General features: G+C 51.4%; 1 protein-coding gene across 2 annotated transcripts in view; it reads left to right on the top strand.

Annotated features, from left to right (window-relative positions):
- CSNK1G1 (casein kinase 1 gamma 1) overlaps positions 1-15,510 on the top strand; it is a 93,482-nt gene extending 77,972 nt beyond the window's left edge. Inside the window, exons 8-13 of one of the 2 annotated variants that reach the window (XM_077785865.2) lie at positions 107-255; positions 1,851-1,955; positions 5,791-5,898; positions 9,472-9,578; positions 11,790-11,813; positions 14,757-15,510. In XM_077785865.2, coding sequence (XP_077641991.1) covers positions 107-255; positions 1,851-1,955; positions 5,791-5,898; positions 9,472-9,578; positions 11,790-11,813; positions 14,757-14,811 — 548 coding nt within the window. In that variant the 3' untranslated portion in view covers positions 14,812-15,510. The remainder of the gene's footprint in view (positions 1-106; positions 256-1,850; positions 1,956-5,790; positions 5,899-9,471; positions 9,579-11,789; positions 11,814-14,756) is intronic. The other variant, XM_021554255.4, reaches the window with a different exon arrangement.
- The last annotated feature ends 1,099 nt before the right edge of the window (positions 15,511-16,609 follow it).

Raw genomic sequence — 16,609 nt, 5'->3', positions numbered from 1 at the left:
GTAGGAGAAAAGCCAGAAGTAGTGCTGGCAGCCCAGGCACTGGTTTCTAAGAACTCATTTGGAGGATTCAGGATAAAAGCTGCTGCATTTTCCTCTTTTCTGACAGAGGAGATGGCCACGTACCTCCGCTATGTGCGGCGGTTAGACTTCTTTGAGAGACCAGACTACGATTACCTACGGACCATCTTCACGGAGCTGTTTGAAAAGAAAGGCTACACCTTTGACTACGCCTACGACTGGGTCGGCAGGCCAATTGTGAGTTGTCCCTGCAAAGTCCCGTGCCTTGCCTTCCAGGTGCTGCTTCCCCACCATTGCCTTTTTGTTGCAAATAATCCCAGGTAATGCCAGTGAGTTTAGGATCAAATCTTTCAAATCTCAACACGGTGAGATGTCCTGACTTTGTGTTCAGGGGGTTCTTGCAGTGCTTCGAAGTTTTCCTGAGGGACAGAGGCCCCATTCACCTCTCTGGACATTCAAGCCTCATTTTCCCATTTGTGAGAATGATCATGATGAGACTGAATTCCCTCTAATCTAGCACAGGATTGGAGATCAGTATCTAAAATCCATTTTAAAGCAGGAAAACCACAGAAACCCCCTATAATGGTTATGTTCCCGTTGGAAAGGTACAGGAGATTGAGGCAGGTTTCTGATGGATGTTCAGTGGATAGTAGAATCTCAGAATGGTTTGAGTTTGAATGAATAGTAAATCTCATTTTGTTCAACCCCTTGCCATGGGCAAGGACACGTTCCAGTATCCCAGGTTACTCCAAGCCTCTACCAACCTGGCCTTGGACACTTCCAAGGGGCAGCCACAGCTTCTCTGGGCAACCTTGCCAGAGCCTTGCCACCCTCCCAGGGAGGAATTTCTTCCCAAATATCTAATCTAAACTTGCTCTCCTGAACTCGGAATATCTTGGAGGACACTCAGAGGCTGAACCAGCTCTGTACAGTACATGGCAAGGAAATGTGAGAGAAACCAACCTCCATTTAGCAGTTCCATGACTCCATGTGGACCATCACCCTGATCTCATTGTCTCACTTTTATCATCAAAACCCAGTTAAACTCAGGAAGACCTTGGCCAAAGGATGTGTCATGGGGAAACATGGTAGAAGAATCTAAAGCTCTTAGTTTTGGATCATTCTGCTCACAGTTCACCCCAAAGAGCAGTAATGACATCTGTAAATGAATTGTCACTGGTGCCAGATCAAATGCCATCAGTGCTAAACTTGGTACCACTGCCAGTGCTTTAGTGTCCCAACTATATTTAGTGTTCCCCATGCTCACTGTGCTCAACAGAATTCCTAAGAAATCATTCCCTTTGTGAATCAAGATTTTCTCTTCATTTTTCTTTAATTACAAAGGCAGTTGATAAAGAGCACCTTGTAAGACAAGTGTGCTATTGCTGACAACCACGGAGGTTGCCATGGAGATCTCGATGTTGGGAGCAGGGATTATGACTTTGGTGAGAAGAGAGCAGATGAAGCTTTAATTTTAACACATCCTGTTTCTATGCAAGCGTGATTTTTACAAGTGGTGAGACAATGGGATGAGGAAAACAAGTCTGTATATTTTCAGTTGTAATAATTCTGTGTGAGATGCACTAGGTGTGATCTGACATCGAGACAGGCACCTAGCTGTATCTTCTTAATTAATTTTTATACAAGACATTCAGTGCTGGTGTCCACCATCAAATTTCACGTCTGTAAATCACAGGGATTTTATAGCCCTGGCTGTAATTCTCCTTGGCTCCTTTGGGCAGCGTTTTGATGTTTTTATTCTTCCTACTGGCTTGACAAGGTGAGTTTGTGCATCTGGGAGTCCTAGCCCTAACCAACACCTTATTTTCCAGCCTACTCCCGTGGGATCTGTCCATGTAGATTCTGGGACCTCTGCAGTGACAAGAGACAGCCACATGCACCGGGACCGACCATCCCAGCAGGCCCTTCGCAATCAGGTGCGCTGCTTGGCTCCTCTCTCAGTTCCTCTGGCACTGAGCAGCAGAAGCCACATGCCATTATAGATGCTGGGGCTGATACTTGGGCATAGCATGGGCAATTCCTGCTTAATTTAGATGGTGATTTGAGGAGAATTTTTTCAAAGCAACAGGTTGTTGAAATAAGGTATCAGCCGGTGGAATTCCTCGGTATCGGGAGCTAACCGGAGTCCAGTTTGGAATGGGGTTGTTTTGCTGTAGTTTGTGGGTAAACAGGTTAAAGTCAATCATCCAGCCTGGTTAGACTCCCTGAGTACCACATTTTTTGAGGTGCTTTTTCTCATAGCACATGGACCATGGAGCAGACTGAGAGTTGTGCTGATGGCAGCCTGTTCCCAGGTGCCCTCTGCCCACGGGGCATGCAGCTGTGACAGGGATGAGTGTCCCAAGAACATCCATATGTCCTTCTTGGAGTGTCCAGTTCACAGTATGAGTGTTGTAGAGCACAAATGACAGGCGGGACAGAACCCTCGGGAAGGCATCACAGTCTGGATGAACTGCCATGGGGAAATTGAATTTCAATTTTTTGCTTTCTTGTTCTGTTGTTTGTTGGTGTTGAGAATTTGGGTTTCCTGTGTTAACAGAATCCTCAGACTTGCAGTAGATCTCCAACTGCAGCTTCCAGCTGGAGCTGTTGCTGCTCTTACTCTCAGAGAGTGGTTCCAGGCTTATTCTGCTCCCCCAACCTCCAGGTTCTGCTCAGTTCCTCGAGCTAGGGTTTGTGGGTGCAGAACCAAGCATGGGGTGTAACAACCTGCCTGGGCTCAGCCTTCCTGGGCTCTGAAGGGTTGCACGGCTAAGGTAGGATACATCCCAGTGCATCAGCTGCAGTGGAGATGACCCCTTCTTGGTGGCAGTGTTGCTGTAGGAGGCCAGGTTGTTTGCAGCATGTCTACGTGGTGATTAGTGTGGGCTGGTGTGTGAGCTCTGATACAGCTTTGCTTTAATAAATACACTGATGGATGCAGTAACCCCCTGGTTTTGAGGGAATTGTTCAGCCAGTCTCCTATTGTCCACCTTAACCACAGACCTTCACATTGTGTATTTGTGAGGCATTGTGTTTCCTTGACAGCACAGTGACACCTGGCTTCCTTTTCAGGCATTTTAGTTCACAAAGGCACAAAGAAATTCCAAAATATGAAGGCAGCCTGCAGGCCTTGTTCTTCTGAGCTGCACAGATAGTCCAGTTCTGGATTGCACAGCAGCTTTTGTCATATTTTCACCTAAACATTACTTAGGATGATGAATTGTTTAATATGCCATGGAGGAAATCAGGTTCTTCTCACCAAAACACAAGCTATTCTCTTCTGAGGGATGTTCCATTACAGTCTTGAGCAAAGCATTCCTCTAAAGGATAAAAGCAAAAAAATAAATGTCTTGAGAAGTGAAGTGGAGGCGTGGGTTTGGGTCTCTAGATTTAATGGCCTAATTTTTGTTCTTGGGTGTAATAACTGCAGATTCTCTCTTAAAATATTTGACTCCTAGTAAAGAGCTAATGTGGAATCCCCTCTTTGTAGCCGTTTCCTCTGGAAAGTGAAGGGTTTTAATCAGAGATGAGTGAGCTTTTCCCTCCTCTGTCTTTAGTTTTGCCATATGATTTGGAAGGGTTTCTGGAATCTTTCCCTGGGTGCACTTTCACTGCTCACAATCTGGGTTTATTAGCTGGAGCCTCTTGTTTCCTGGCTAGATCCATGGTGTCTCATTCAGCTGAGGCCAGCACAGATCTGTTTGTCCCACACTTCCCAGTCTTGGGAAGCATTCTTCCCACTGGTCAGTTGGGTTCCGGTGTGCTGAAATCCTCCTGAGTCTTCGGTGAGCACTGGATGTGCTGTCACAAAGCTGGGTGACTGTCTTGGTTTGAAGGCAGGTGGCTGCCAAGGAAGGTGAGAACTTCCCTTGGGATGGAAAATATGACTCTCTTCCCTCCCAATTATTATAACGTTGAAATCCAGGGGCTTTCACGCAGAGCTCTGGGAAAAGCAGCTCCTCACGGTGCGTGTCTGTGCAAAGCCGAGCCTGGCTCCGGCTCCAAGCCCGGCTCCGGCATCAAGCCCAGCTCCGGCACCGCGCCCGGCACCGGCACCGAGCCCGGCTCCGGCTCCGGCTCCGGCTCCGGCACCGAGCCCGGCTCCGCCACCGGCACCGAGCCCGGCTCCGGCTCCGAGCCCGGCGCGATCCCGGCCCGATCCCGGCCCGGCCGCTGCGGCTGCGGCGCGCTCCGCTGGCTGCAGTTCCGGGCACGGCCGCCAGGGGCGCTGCTGGCTCCGGGCCGCCGGCCCCGCCCTGCGGGGGGCGCTGTGGCGCGGCTCGGCCCCGCCCTGCAGGGGGCGCTGTGGCGCGGCTCGGCCTCGCCCTGCGGGGGGCGCTGTGGCGCGGCTCGGCCTCGCCCTGCGGGGGGCGCTGTGGCGCGGCTCGGCCCCGCCCTGCAGGGGGCGCTGTGGCTCCCGCAGGCGATGGCGCCGCCCCGCGCAGGCTCGGGGCCGCGGCGGGAACCTCGCAGCGGCGGCCGGGCTGGCTGGGACGGGCAGACCCCGGAGCCGTGAATGAAATCTGTCAGAAACAGCGCAGCTGGAGCACCGTGAGGTGTCCCGGCAGACGGGGCTAGGCGATGGCAGCCGGGCTCCAGAACACGGCCACGAGAGGTTCCCTTGGAACAGGGATGGGGCTCACGGTCCTGGCTTTTCCCCTGAGGCACCCGAGTAGATATGAGGGTCCTTTCCAGTGAGGCAGGGTGTTAATAAGGTCCCAGTCCTATGGCTGCTCTTACGAGCAAAGGCTCACCCTCAGTAAGGAAGAAGCAGGGCTGGGCTCCAGCATGGCAGTGAATTCTCCCCACAGTAAGCGACAGCTCGACCGTTCTCCCCTGATGCTGACATGGAGAGGGAGCTAGGAGCTGCACCCAGCCCCTTCTCCCAGCCTAAAATCTCCTGGTAACTCTGCCCTTCCCAAGAGAAACCCCTCAGGTAAGAGAGTAGCCAGCTGAACCCTTCCCCCTCCTCCTCCTCTCCCAGCCACATCTTTTGTTCTCTTAAGTATCTTAGCAACAGACGGGACAACATTCCGTGAGAGAAAGAAACAAAAGGAAAAACCCTAACCCCCAGCAGTGACCCACCTGAGCTTCAAGTGCAGAGTGATTCTTCTAAGAAAATAAATGAAGTTCTAATAATTTAAATCACCTGATGTGTTCATATGTTGGAGGCAAAGAGGAATCTTATTAGCCCAAGCATCTTACCTACTTTTCTGCAGAAACCCAAAGAGTCCCCAACCCTCTGCAGTCAAGCAGGTGTGGATGTTTCCTTCTGCACTGCACAGCTGAATCAGTGTGTGGAACTGCTTTTGGGTAAAATTAAAGTTTGGCTTCAGTTTATGTTGCAATTTTTAGTTTAAAAATATGTATTTGAGGGAGGTAGAGCTTGTGAATCCCATCTTGCTGCCTGACAAGTGCTCTGGTGTGTGCAGCCTGACAGAGATAGTTGAATACTGTTACTGTAATTATGGCTGTGCTGAAATCCATGGAAGAGAAGCTGTTGTAAAGAAATTATTTCCAGAATAGATCTTTCCCTTCATTCAGCAGCTAAAGGAGATGAAATCCACTCCCACAGTGGATCACTGCAGCCATTATGGAAATAAATAATGAGGTGCACTTGGTAAAGGGGAATTTTAGCCCAGCTAAAAGTATAAATACCTTGCTTTCTGCAATTAAACTAACTTACTAACCAATACACCTTTATTTCTTCTCCTCGTTCACCTTTTGCCCTCCCTTCTGTTTCTTTCATGCTCCTGAACTCCTGAGCAGGCATCATCGGATCGCCGAGGAGAGTGGGAGATCCAGCCGAGCCGGCAGACAAATACCTCGTACTTGACATCTCATTTGGCTGCAGATCGACATGGAGGATCAGTGCAGGTACCTCTTCTTTGTTGTGTGCAGCCTTTGTGTTAAACCCCCTGAATTCTCCTCAAATTGCAGCAATGTTGCAGTCAGGAGAGCAATTTTATTGGTCCTGTCCCGTACGTCCTACTCAAGCCATGGTTTGGGAAGGAACCAAGCTGTGATGGCCAACACCATGGCTTTTACTGTTTCAACAAAAATTGTGAGGCTGTTTTGAGCCCAAATTTGTTAAACTGAAGACAGAAGGGAGTGGCATTAGTAGATGTGGTCTATAAAGTACCCTCTACCCTACCTTGGAGGTGCCCTGGGGCAATACAGGCAGCTGAAGTAGGATTTGTTGTACACAGTCCCCATTAATACTGGGAAAGGAGTTGAGCTATTCCACAGCAGATCACTACTAGTTTGAGGGCACGGTGGGCACAAGGTGGATCTCCAGAGGGCTGCAGTGAAAGAAGATGAGCAGAGGATGTGCAACAGACAGTGTTGGAGCTGGCACTACCAGTGTTTTTAAATTCCTAAAAAATTCCTTTTCCTGTCCTCGTTGTTGCTGAGGAACCTTCTGGCACTAAAGCCAGAGTGAGCTGGATGGACAAGCTGGAGAGAAGGTGCAGGAGTCATCCAAGCAAACAAGAATTCTGCTATCCCTGCTTCTTTGGCAGAGCTTTGCTCTTGGAGGTGGCTCTACTGACAGACACAACACCCTGAACAATGGCTCTGGTGAAATGGGAATTAGTGCTTGGAGCAGGACAGAGCTGAGCCAAGGGGACAGGTAGTGCAGGATGTCCCTAAGAAAAATGCAGATTATGTTGACATTTTTACTTATTCTTGATACTTAGTTGCATTTAATGTGGTTTTAGCTTGATTAGCCTCAGTCCTCTTTTAGTTTAAAGATATTTTACTGAGTAGGAGAAAGACAAAGATGAGGAGGACCTGATGAATGTGTAGCTCTGCTCTCAGATGTGAGCAGAGAGTAAACTAGAAAAGTGTCCAAGGTCAAGTTGGGTGGAATTTGGAGCAGCCTGTTATAGTATAAGGTGTCCCTGCCCATGTCAGGGGCTTGGATTAGATGAACTGTAAAGGTTCTTTTCTGACACCATTCTGTGATTGTACAACTTCAGCACTCAGTACAGAGTGGATGTTTTTACTCATTTTTTTATGTGAGTGTCCCGTTCCACAATAAAAGGAGCCTACAAGTGAGCCTATAATCCCTACAAGCGAGCTCCCACTCCCTCCTAGCAACCCAAAGCAAAATGGCTCTCCTTGTGTCATAGTCAGCTGCTTTTATGTGTTAAGGTTCCTTCCACAGCCTGAATTCCCTGGGCATTCTTCACAGGCATCCAGGCATGTGCCCCACTGGGAAGTGGGGAGAGGTCACTCACAGTCTGATCATGGAGGCTTTCTCTGCCCTGGCTGGCTGTCAGGAGAAGCCTCCCCAGGGACAGGGCTGTTAGCACAACATGCACAGCTCTTTCAGGAATCTTTCATCTCATGTATAACATATGTTGAGGCATAAATAAAAATCAGATTGGTCCCTCTCAGTAAAGGGAGTGCTTCCTTGTGGCAGCAGCACTGAAGCAGCCCTAGGAATCAAATGGGAAGAGTTGCCAACCTGAGCAGTTTACGAGCTCCTTGTGCTACTGTAAGCATTAAAATTCTGCTTATCTGCAGTTGAGAACAGGAAATGTGCTATGTGTGGCTGCTAAGCTGCAGAGGCTGGAATTGTTCCTCAGCAGACACCCCAGCTCATGCTGGACCTTGGCAGGTCAGCAGCTTTGAGTCACCATTCCCTTTAAGGCAGAATTTACCACATGAAAATTAAGTGGTGACATGTGAAAAGTGAGGAGGAAAATCAAAGCATGGAATGAATTTAATATGGAATTTTACAAGTAGCTGAAAAAAGTGTGGGAAGAGCCCTGGGAACAATTCAATTAAGTGCCAGCGCTCTGCAGATCTGCATGGGAAGCATGGGGGTCTGGAGAACCTGAGGCAGCCCAGGCATGATGAGTGAGGGAAGGCATGAAGACCATGGAGTTGTCACTTGAGAAGAGCTCTGAGCACCATATGAGCCGAATTCTAACCTGTCCTGGCAGAGCCCAAGGGGCCTGGCTGGCAGAAACAGCAGCTCCTGGTGTTCAAATTAAGTGTGTGTTCAAAATTAACATAATGTGCTGACTAGAGGACATCTGCTCAAGAGCTTCCTTCCCTTCATCCCTCGTGGTCAGATCATCTGGAGCCACCAGGAGTTCCAGGTACCACCCCTGCCCCCACCCCATGCAAGATGTTTCATTTTACCTCGTAGAAAGGCTAAGAGGAGGAACAGGATGGGGAAACCAGGTGTACTTACAGCTCTCGAGCCAAGAGCAGCTCCCAGTTTTCACAGCAAGATGCAGGAGCCTGTGCTAACATCCAGGTGAAACACGGAAAAGGCGCTTCCTTTGCAAACCCACTGGGGCAGCAAGTCCCAGTGCCTGTCTGGATGGTGAAATGAGCTGCAGCAGGAACGTCAGAGTGGCTGCTGGAATGGCAGAGGCGAGCACACCTTGGGGTGGCAAACAAAATGTAGCAGAAACTCCACAGCCATAGCAGCAGCTGCGGGGTGTCCCAGAGGGCACCTGGTGCTGGGTTAAAGTGGAACAGAAAAGCTCCAGGCAGCAGCAGAAAACAACTGGGTAGAGCAGCAGCAGAGATGTGCCCTTTGGGAAGGGGGAGGGGTTCAGGGTCCCGGTTTTCCCCTGAGGCACCCGAGTAGATGATGAGGGTCCTTTCCGGTGCTATTGGATGTAAGGTCCCAGTCCTGCAGCCGCTCTTACGAGCAAAGGCTCACCCACAGTAAGGAAGAAGCAGTACAGGACTGGGCTCCACAGCACAGCAGCTGTGACAGCAGCTTCTCCCCACAGTAGCAGCAACTCTGCTGTTCAAAAATCTTGCAGTATCTCTGCCTTTCCCAAGAGATAAGCTGCCAGCTGAGAGAGTAGCCAGCTGCACACTTCACCCTGCTGGGCCACTTATTTTGTCTCTTAAGTTCTGGTTGTTACCATATCTTAGGCAACAAATGCGACGAAATTCCCTGAGAGAAAGAAAAAATAAGAAAAATCCTAATTTCCCAGCAGTGAAGTGCTGGGAGCTTGTGAGCTGAAGGTTATCCCTGTAATGGAAAAGCTGGAGTGAGCCATCATCTCAGGTATGAGGCAAAAAGAGATGAGAGATTACATCAGTAGCTCTGGGGCGAGGACATAATTCCCAAAATTGGCTGTGTTGAGAATGAGACTTGAGGATTAAGGCTTCTCCCCATAAGTACTGTCAGGCAACAGGACTGAGCTGCTCACCTGTAGAAGTGTCAGGAGAATGCATGGTGCAGCTCATGTGTGTAGACAGGGCTGGCAATCAGTGCTGCCACCAGTGCAGGCAGAGGAGCCTCTGGATGCCAAGTCATGTGCTGGGCACAGGAATGTGAGCTAGGGAGCATACACAGGCCCCTGCCGGCTGTTCTGCTTTGGCTGCTCCAGCCTGGAGACTCCAAGACACCCACAAAACTCAGCAGCCCTTGCCAGGGGAGCCTCGTGAACGGGGTGTTCCTTTGTGTTGCAGGTGGTGAGCTCAACCAACGGGGAGCTGAACGTGGACGACCCAACAGGAGCACACTCCAACGCACCCATCACAGCACAGGCGGAGGTGGAGGTGGTGGAGGAAGCTAAGTACGTTTGCTTTACAACAGGCTTTCCACTGGGTGGTCATTATCCTTCTCCTGGGAAGCAACTGGGGACATTTTTCTGTGGCAAAGTCCTCAACGCTCGTGTCCCATGCCCTTTTCCTTACGTATTGCTGCTTTTGTGCATGGTGCCTTCAGTGCTGCTGCTGCTGCTGCTTCTCTTTGACACTTGTCATGCCTGGAGAACATAACTCTTACTCAGAGCATGTATTGCCAGATAGACATTTCAGTAGCACAGATACCAAAATACCGGGAGCAGATCTCAGGAATCCCGGTGAGCAACCCCCATTGCAGAGGGAGAACACGATGTGCTTTTGTGCTGAGAGTGTAGGAGTAGCTCGAGCATAGCTCAGCAAAGAGATCATTGGTCTGAGAATTTTCACTTCGTTTCTAGCTGTGAGAGGTGGGTGACATGTATCCATAACAGTCTGGAAGTAACTCTTGCAGGGATGGGTTGTTCTCCCTGGGGGTTCTCTTGGTTCAGCCCTAAGAAGCTGAGTGAGAGGAACCAGAAGCAGCATGTGGAGGAGAAAGTGCTCCCTCTAAGCTGACCTCTCTTGTAGCTTGAGGTCAGATTGAGAGCTGCTGTCAGAGCTGCTGCTCTGACCATTTTGCCTCCTGTCCTGTATCCGGCACCATCAAGTCACCTTTTGTACCTTCTCACCGCCTCTGAACTAAACCAGGACCTGTCACTGCAGGGTCACCACAGAGTTCTGGCACCACCCAAATGAGGGGCCAGTAGGCCCAGGGCTGCCTGTGAACTGGTCGGTGCTGAGAGATGGCCCAGCTGCCTATCTATTGTTTGACTGGGTGATACTGGTGACACTTGTCCTCCGTTGTTTGCCTCAACCTTTGCGGGCACTTCTGTATGAAGAGGAAAAGTGGCAGGTGTAAGGAAGGGTGTATGGATGGAAAAGATCCCTAGGTATGTGTCATCTGTGCTGGTTGTCCTGAAGGTCTTCTGCTCTCTATTCCCCAGTTGCTTGGGGATTCCCCAGCCCTTTGGGAAGCCATATGTGTGGGATGTTGCTCACTGGTAGCTAGCCTGGCCTTGATCCCAGCAGCCACAGACACACCTTCTCCTCCCAGCCCAAGAAGCCTTGGATTTGGTGTAGGCTCCTCATCAAGCTGGGAGAGTGGGGGAGATCTTGAGGATCAACTTCCAGAGTGGGCAACATTCCTCTTAGATATGGGTTGTGTGGCCAGCAGAGACCACCAGCTTGACATCATGGGCTCTGGAGTGGGCTCCCCCCAGGCATGTGGCTCCTAGGATGGGGCAGATTGTCATCCTCAACAGTTCTGATCCAACAACCCAGTGCAAGGAAGATCCAGGAACAACTCCAGCCCATATTTGTGCAGTGAGGCCAGGTCCAGCCCCCACTTCGTGTGCTGGGGAGACGTCAAGCGAGATGGGAAGGAGCTGTGCTACCCAGGCCCTATCCCACAGCACGTGGAGCTGTCCTGTCTCTCTCCAGCCCTGGTTTGTATGCTCCCAGATTGGTTTTGGAGATGCTGGGAAGCAGAGCATACACTGCTTTGCACTGACAGGTTTGGGGTCTCTTGTAATTCCCAAGCATATATCACTTCATTCTCTTTGCCACAGGGAGGGCTTTGTCTTTCCTTACTTCGCTGATCACAAATCCCCTCAGGCACACAAAAAGGGCCAAGGACTTTGGGATTCTGCTGTGCAGAAAAGGGTGCCAGAGAAAGCTGGCAGGAGCTGGAGCTGGGCTCTGTGTTTTGAGATGATATGCAGCAGTGAGATGGGCTTTCCCTGGCACTCCACAGACAGAGCCATACCAATGGAGTGTGCTGGAGAAAAGCTCAGGATTCTGGCAGTGGGTGTCGCAGGTGGGCAGGTCCCAGGTGTAGATCCATCATCAGGCCCTTGTGCTGCTGGAGCTGCAGGGGACAAGAGCTGATGGTGGCTCAGAGTTCCTTTCTGATGCCAGCCCCAGATAAGAACTGAGGGTGTGGTGCCTCCGTGGGGAGCGGTGTTGGTCAGAGGCCTCGCGCCATGGAAGAGGTGGCGAGGGCAGAGCGGTGTGAGTGCCGGGGCGGGCGGCGGGCAGGCCTGGTGTGTGTCTGCCGCTCTGCACTGCATGTTTGCATGGCTGCAGTGACTCGCTTCCATCCCACCTCTGTGAACTAATCGCTCTTTCTTCCTTTCTGTGTTTTTTCTCTATACTCTCTGTAGCTGCCTGAAAATGCTCAACTTGTGGTGAGTCCCTCTCTCCAGTCCACATGCAAGGGGGAGCGGACCAGACTAGACTGGGGTTGGCAAAACCAAACCCACCAAACGCTAAAAAGGCACAAAGTCAAAGCCAACCCAGAGCTGTTTTGATTTTAGGACCATTTGCAATACTGGGGAGGGCATGGGCTTTGTCTGGCCGGCCACACTAGGCTGAGGGATTCGGCTGATCTCTGAATGGATGGATGCAAAATCAAATTTAAATCCTTTCCTATTTGGCTTTCCATCTCCCCCAAATGTTTACGTCTGTGAGCAGATGATGCCTGATGGAGTTGGGCAGAGTCGGGCCAAGGCTGGCTGAGCCTCTTGCAGGAATTCCTCACGCAGACGGTTACAAAGGGAAAACCCTGCACTGAGTATTGAGGGGAGGGGCCAGTCACTTCCTTGGCAAGCCTCTTCTTGGAGAAGCACAGGCCAGAGAGGATGGAAGGACAAGGCCAGGGAGTCCTCATTAGTGACAGAGCCCCTACTCAGAGAGGGTAGGTGGGAGTTGGCTCCTTTCCAGCCAGCTGAGGTGCAGGTGAATGGGCTTCTCCAGGAAAGAAGAGGTGGAAAGGTTGGGATTAGCACTGGTCTAAGCCCAGCTTGGGGCTTTATCAGAGTTTTGAAGATGCAGCTGTAGTGTCCCAGTCTCAGGTTGTCCCAGGAGGTGCCCCCTGGGGAAACCACGTACCCAGGAAGTGAAGGACCAAGCAGACACTCAGATGAGTTTGTAGGTTCCACAGTGGGCTGATGGGTGGAAGTTGTCACAGAGCAAGGGAGCCAAGCCCGTGTGTGGCGAGGAATGTCCTTGTTGGATGGGAGACTGACTCTGCCCTGCTCTCCATAGGCATTGCCTCCAATACCTCTGGCATCTCTGGCTTCTCTGTATGTCGTAGTCTGGGGCTGTTCTCTTGGGCATCATCTGCATGCAGAGAGATCACGTTCTGTAATTGTCAGCCTGCCTTATCCTTTTATTTTGGTGTTTTGCCTCTGCCTGTCTGAACTGCCAGGACTTCCTTTCCTGAACCCTTCCCTGGACCTCTGAGTAAGAGCCTAAAAAGACAGTCACAAGGAAAAACAGCCAGAAGTCAGTCAGCTCCCTTTGTCTGGTGCCCAAGGAGTCGAGTGCTGCTCAGCCCCTTCTTCCCTTACCCGCTGCATGCAAAACCATCACTCCTGCATCCTCCATCCTCTCCCTGTGACGTCCCCCTTACTCACCATCGCACAAGCCATGAAGGAAGGTGGCCACTGTGGGAGAAATATTGCAACAGGCTAAAGCAGGACATGGTGGCAGATGGCCCGGGACAACAGAATGCCAGAGCAGTCGTGGGGTGGGGGTTCCAGCCTGGGATGGGGGTGCTGAGGTGTCAGAAAAACACCTCAGGGTGGGTCGGCAGCAATGGAGGCATCACTTGCCCTGCAAGGACAAGGGCTTTGCATTTCTCCTCATCCCACCGCCAAACTGGGCCTTTTCAGGAGCCTGGAGACAAATCATGGACATCAGTCCGTGCACTGGGAGGGGTCCCTCCTCTTGTGGGGCTGTGGGAGCTCTCCATGTCACAGGGAGAGTTGTTTGTTCTCCCAAGCAGTCAGTCTGTGCTGGCAGGCTCAGCTCGTGGCAGTTGTGCTCACACATCGCTTTTGCACTCCAGAGTGAGGCTTGTGCACCCAGGGACAAGTATCTGGGTGAGTTCCTCCAGTTCTGAGAGGACAGGGGTGTAAAGCTGACATTCCATGAAGGACCCAGTGAAAAATAGTTTGGAGAAGATGTTAGAGTGGTTTGGAATGTTTTTAGCCTACAACAGATTGTTGTAGGATAAAACAGACTTTGCATCCTTACGTTTGCCTGCCAGAGCTCAGGGAGCATTTGAACAGCACTCTCAGGCACGTGGTTGGATTCTTGGGGCTGTCCTATGCAGAGCCAGGACTCAATGATCCTTATGGGTCTCTTCCAACTCAGGATCATCTAAGACTCAGTGGTCTACTCTGGTTGCTTATCCAGGCATCCCTTCCAGCAGCCTGAAGGAGCAGTGTTCCAGCATCACCCAGGCTTCTCTGGGGACAGCTGTCCCAGCAGATGGAGAAAGACGCTTAGCTTGGGAGGACTCACACAGATGTGCAGAGCATTCTGACAGTGGGTTGAGGGTAGAAAGGTAGATACATGTTCAACACCAAGGAATTCTGCAGGAAGCCAGGAGGAGTTTAGGATCTGGACAACTGCTCCCAGTGTATCCCACAGGGAACCCACCGCTCCTCACGGTTCAGCTGCGTTGGGCATTCCTCTCCCTACCTCAGCCTCCACTCTCCATCCTTCTTGCTTCCCCTAATCCTGTGCACCACCCTCACATCGGATGGGGGAAGAAGCAGGGGTTCTGCATCCCAGCACTGAGTGATTGATCCAAGGTGGAAGCTCTGGTTACTGTGAAAGGTTCAGTAAAGAAACCTGGTCTCTGAGCCGAGGTCTCTTTGGAACTTGTTTTTTTAGTGAACAGTAGTGAAAACCGTGTGTCTCGTGGCTGGCAAAAGCAGCCAGAGCTCACCTTCCCAGTCCACTTCCTCTGGGGTGGGACGGAGGGAGTGGACACCTGGGTCCCTGTTTTACTGCTTTCCCAGATTGCTCCTTGTGTTCCAGTGGAGCCTGGGAGGGAGAAGCCCAGCTGGGAGGAAGAAGCCTGGCTGGCACCCTGCAGCCTGGCAGTGAGACACCCCAGCTGGCCGTGGCTGCTCTCCCAGTGCAGGCTGGTGGTGTCATCCACCCACCAGCACCTGCCCCTGGTCCCAGCAGTGTGGTGGGGCCCAAGACGGGCAGGCAGAGATGCTGTTGCATGAGGACAAGTCAGGGGATGGCAGGGACATCATGGGGACATTGTGGGGACATCACAGGCTGCTGGGCGCAGGGCTGACTCTCCCTCCTTGTCCTTTGTGCCCCAGGTGCTGCTGCTTCTTTAAGAGGAAACGGAAGAAGACGGCTCAGCGTCACAAGTGACCGGTGCCTCCTGGGCCTTGCAGGAACCACCACACCTGCATCTCCTGCCCTGTCTTACTGGAAGGGGCTTCTCTTTAGGAGGGAGGAGGAGGAGGAGGCATAGGAGGAAGAGCGGAAAATGAAAACAAAAGAAAAAAAAAAAGTGACATTTTAAACCAAAAAGAGAAGAAAACGTTCCAAAACAAACCACTCTGGGGTGGATCTGCTGAATGGTCTCCCTCATTCACTCCAAGCCTGAAGCCCCTTTTGGGACCAGGACTGTGGCTGGCTCAGGTCTTGGTCACCCTGGGAGGGGGGCTGGCTGGCTGACCCTCCTTCCCATTGTTTACGGTGAAGGCATCGTTGACGCAAACCTGAGGACTGTGCTTAGTTCCTGCTCACTTTCCTCCCCTCCCTCCCCTGCACTCAGCTCCTCTGTCCTCCTCCCTCCTTAATTAAGTGAAGAAATTCCATAGGCTCGATTGGCTGTGGAGAGGGCAGGAGGATGCGGGGCAGGCAGGAGAGTTGCTAGGAGAAGGGCCTGACTGCTGCAGCAGGAAGAGACAGGTTCTCTCTGTGGCTCCTTGGGAACAGTTACACTGTAATGTGCAAGCTGTGAGAAATTTGCAATCTACTGTTCCAGTTAGGGATTTTTCCCCCGGCTCCCTTGACACCTCCCTCCTGTGACAGTAACAGAGCAGTGTGGATTGTTTTAAAGAAGCTGACGTCGTTGCACTTTTTATTATTTTTAGCATTTACAGATGCACATTGTATCTGTGGATCTCTGCGTGGCCACGCCAGCGCAGGCAGACATCCAGCGGGGAGGATGGTGGGGTGCACGGAAATGCCCTTGGGTGGGGATGTCCACAACCCTCGTGCCAGTCTGGGGCTCCTGACGCCCACCTTGGGCCACGCGCTGAGGAAAGCATACTTGAATTTCCAATCACCCTTCCTAGCTGCCAGTGAATGTCCTTTCCATGGTTTCCTACACCGTGCCTGACCCAGCTGGCCAGGAGAGGTGAGGCTGATGCCCAGCATGGGCTGGAGGGAGCGGCATGGCCTTTGCCAAACTGGAGGAATTTGTGCTGATCTAAGAGGTAGATCAGGATTGAGGTTCCTGAGAAACAGCCATTTTCTGAAGTGTGGGCGTTTCTTGGTGTGGATAGCCAGGAGCCTTCCCAAATCCCTCCTTGGGCTGGTTGGGAACCTTCTGCAAGAACATATTAGTGGGAGGAAAGCATCTCCAGCAGGGGAGAGGATAATTCATGCCTTAACACTGATCCCATCTCCCGATGGTCAAATAGGCTTGCTTGGAATTGCCTTCACAACCTTTCTGTGAGCATGGGGCAGGTGCAAGTTCACCCACCCGGTCCCACCCCCACAGCAGCCACGGTTCTCCTGCACTACTTTGAGCCAAACCAATAGCAAGGAAAGGGCTTGGGGTGCTTTGCACACCCAGAAAAACAATGAAATCTTGCATCCAGCTGCAATGTTTCCCATATTGGAGATGAGGCTGACAGGGGTTACTGGAGTGGTGGCAGGGCTGTGGGAGAACTCAAGCAGCTTTGGGGAGGTTGTAAGTAGGTTCATTGGACTTTGTCTTTCCATGTGTGACACCAGATCAGGCTGGAATAGTTCGGTTGTCATAAACTTGGGCCTGGCTTATCCAAAAATCGTGGAGAGCATAGAGGGAGGAAAGGGAGACACTAGATCTCATTGTCGTTTAATGGGTTTGATGCTAATCCATGTAGCTTGGAGTTCACAGAGCAACATTGCCAGGAGGTTCCATTTCCCTGGCTGGGTAGGAGCAGGCTTAGAG

Source organism: Lonchura striata, chromosome 10 (assembly GCF_050655825.1).
Source record: "Lonchura striata isolate lonStrDom1 chromosome 10, ASM5065582v1, whole genome shotgun sequence".
Lineage (NCBI taxonomy): Eukaryota > Metazoa > Chordata > Aves > Passeriformes > Estrildidae > Lonchura > Lonchura striata.
The sequence above is the reverse complement of the archived record's forward strand: the minus strand, read 5'-3'. Positions and strand labels throughout refer to the sequence as shown.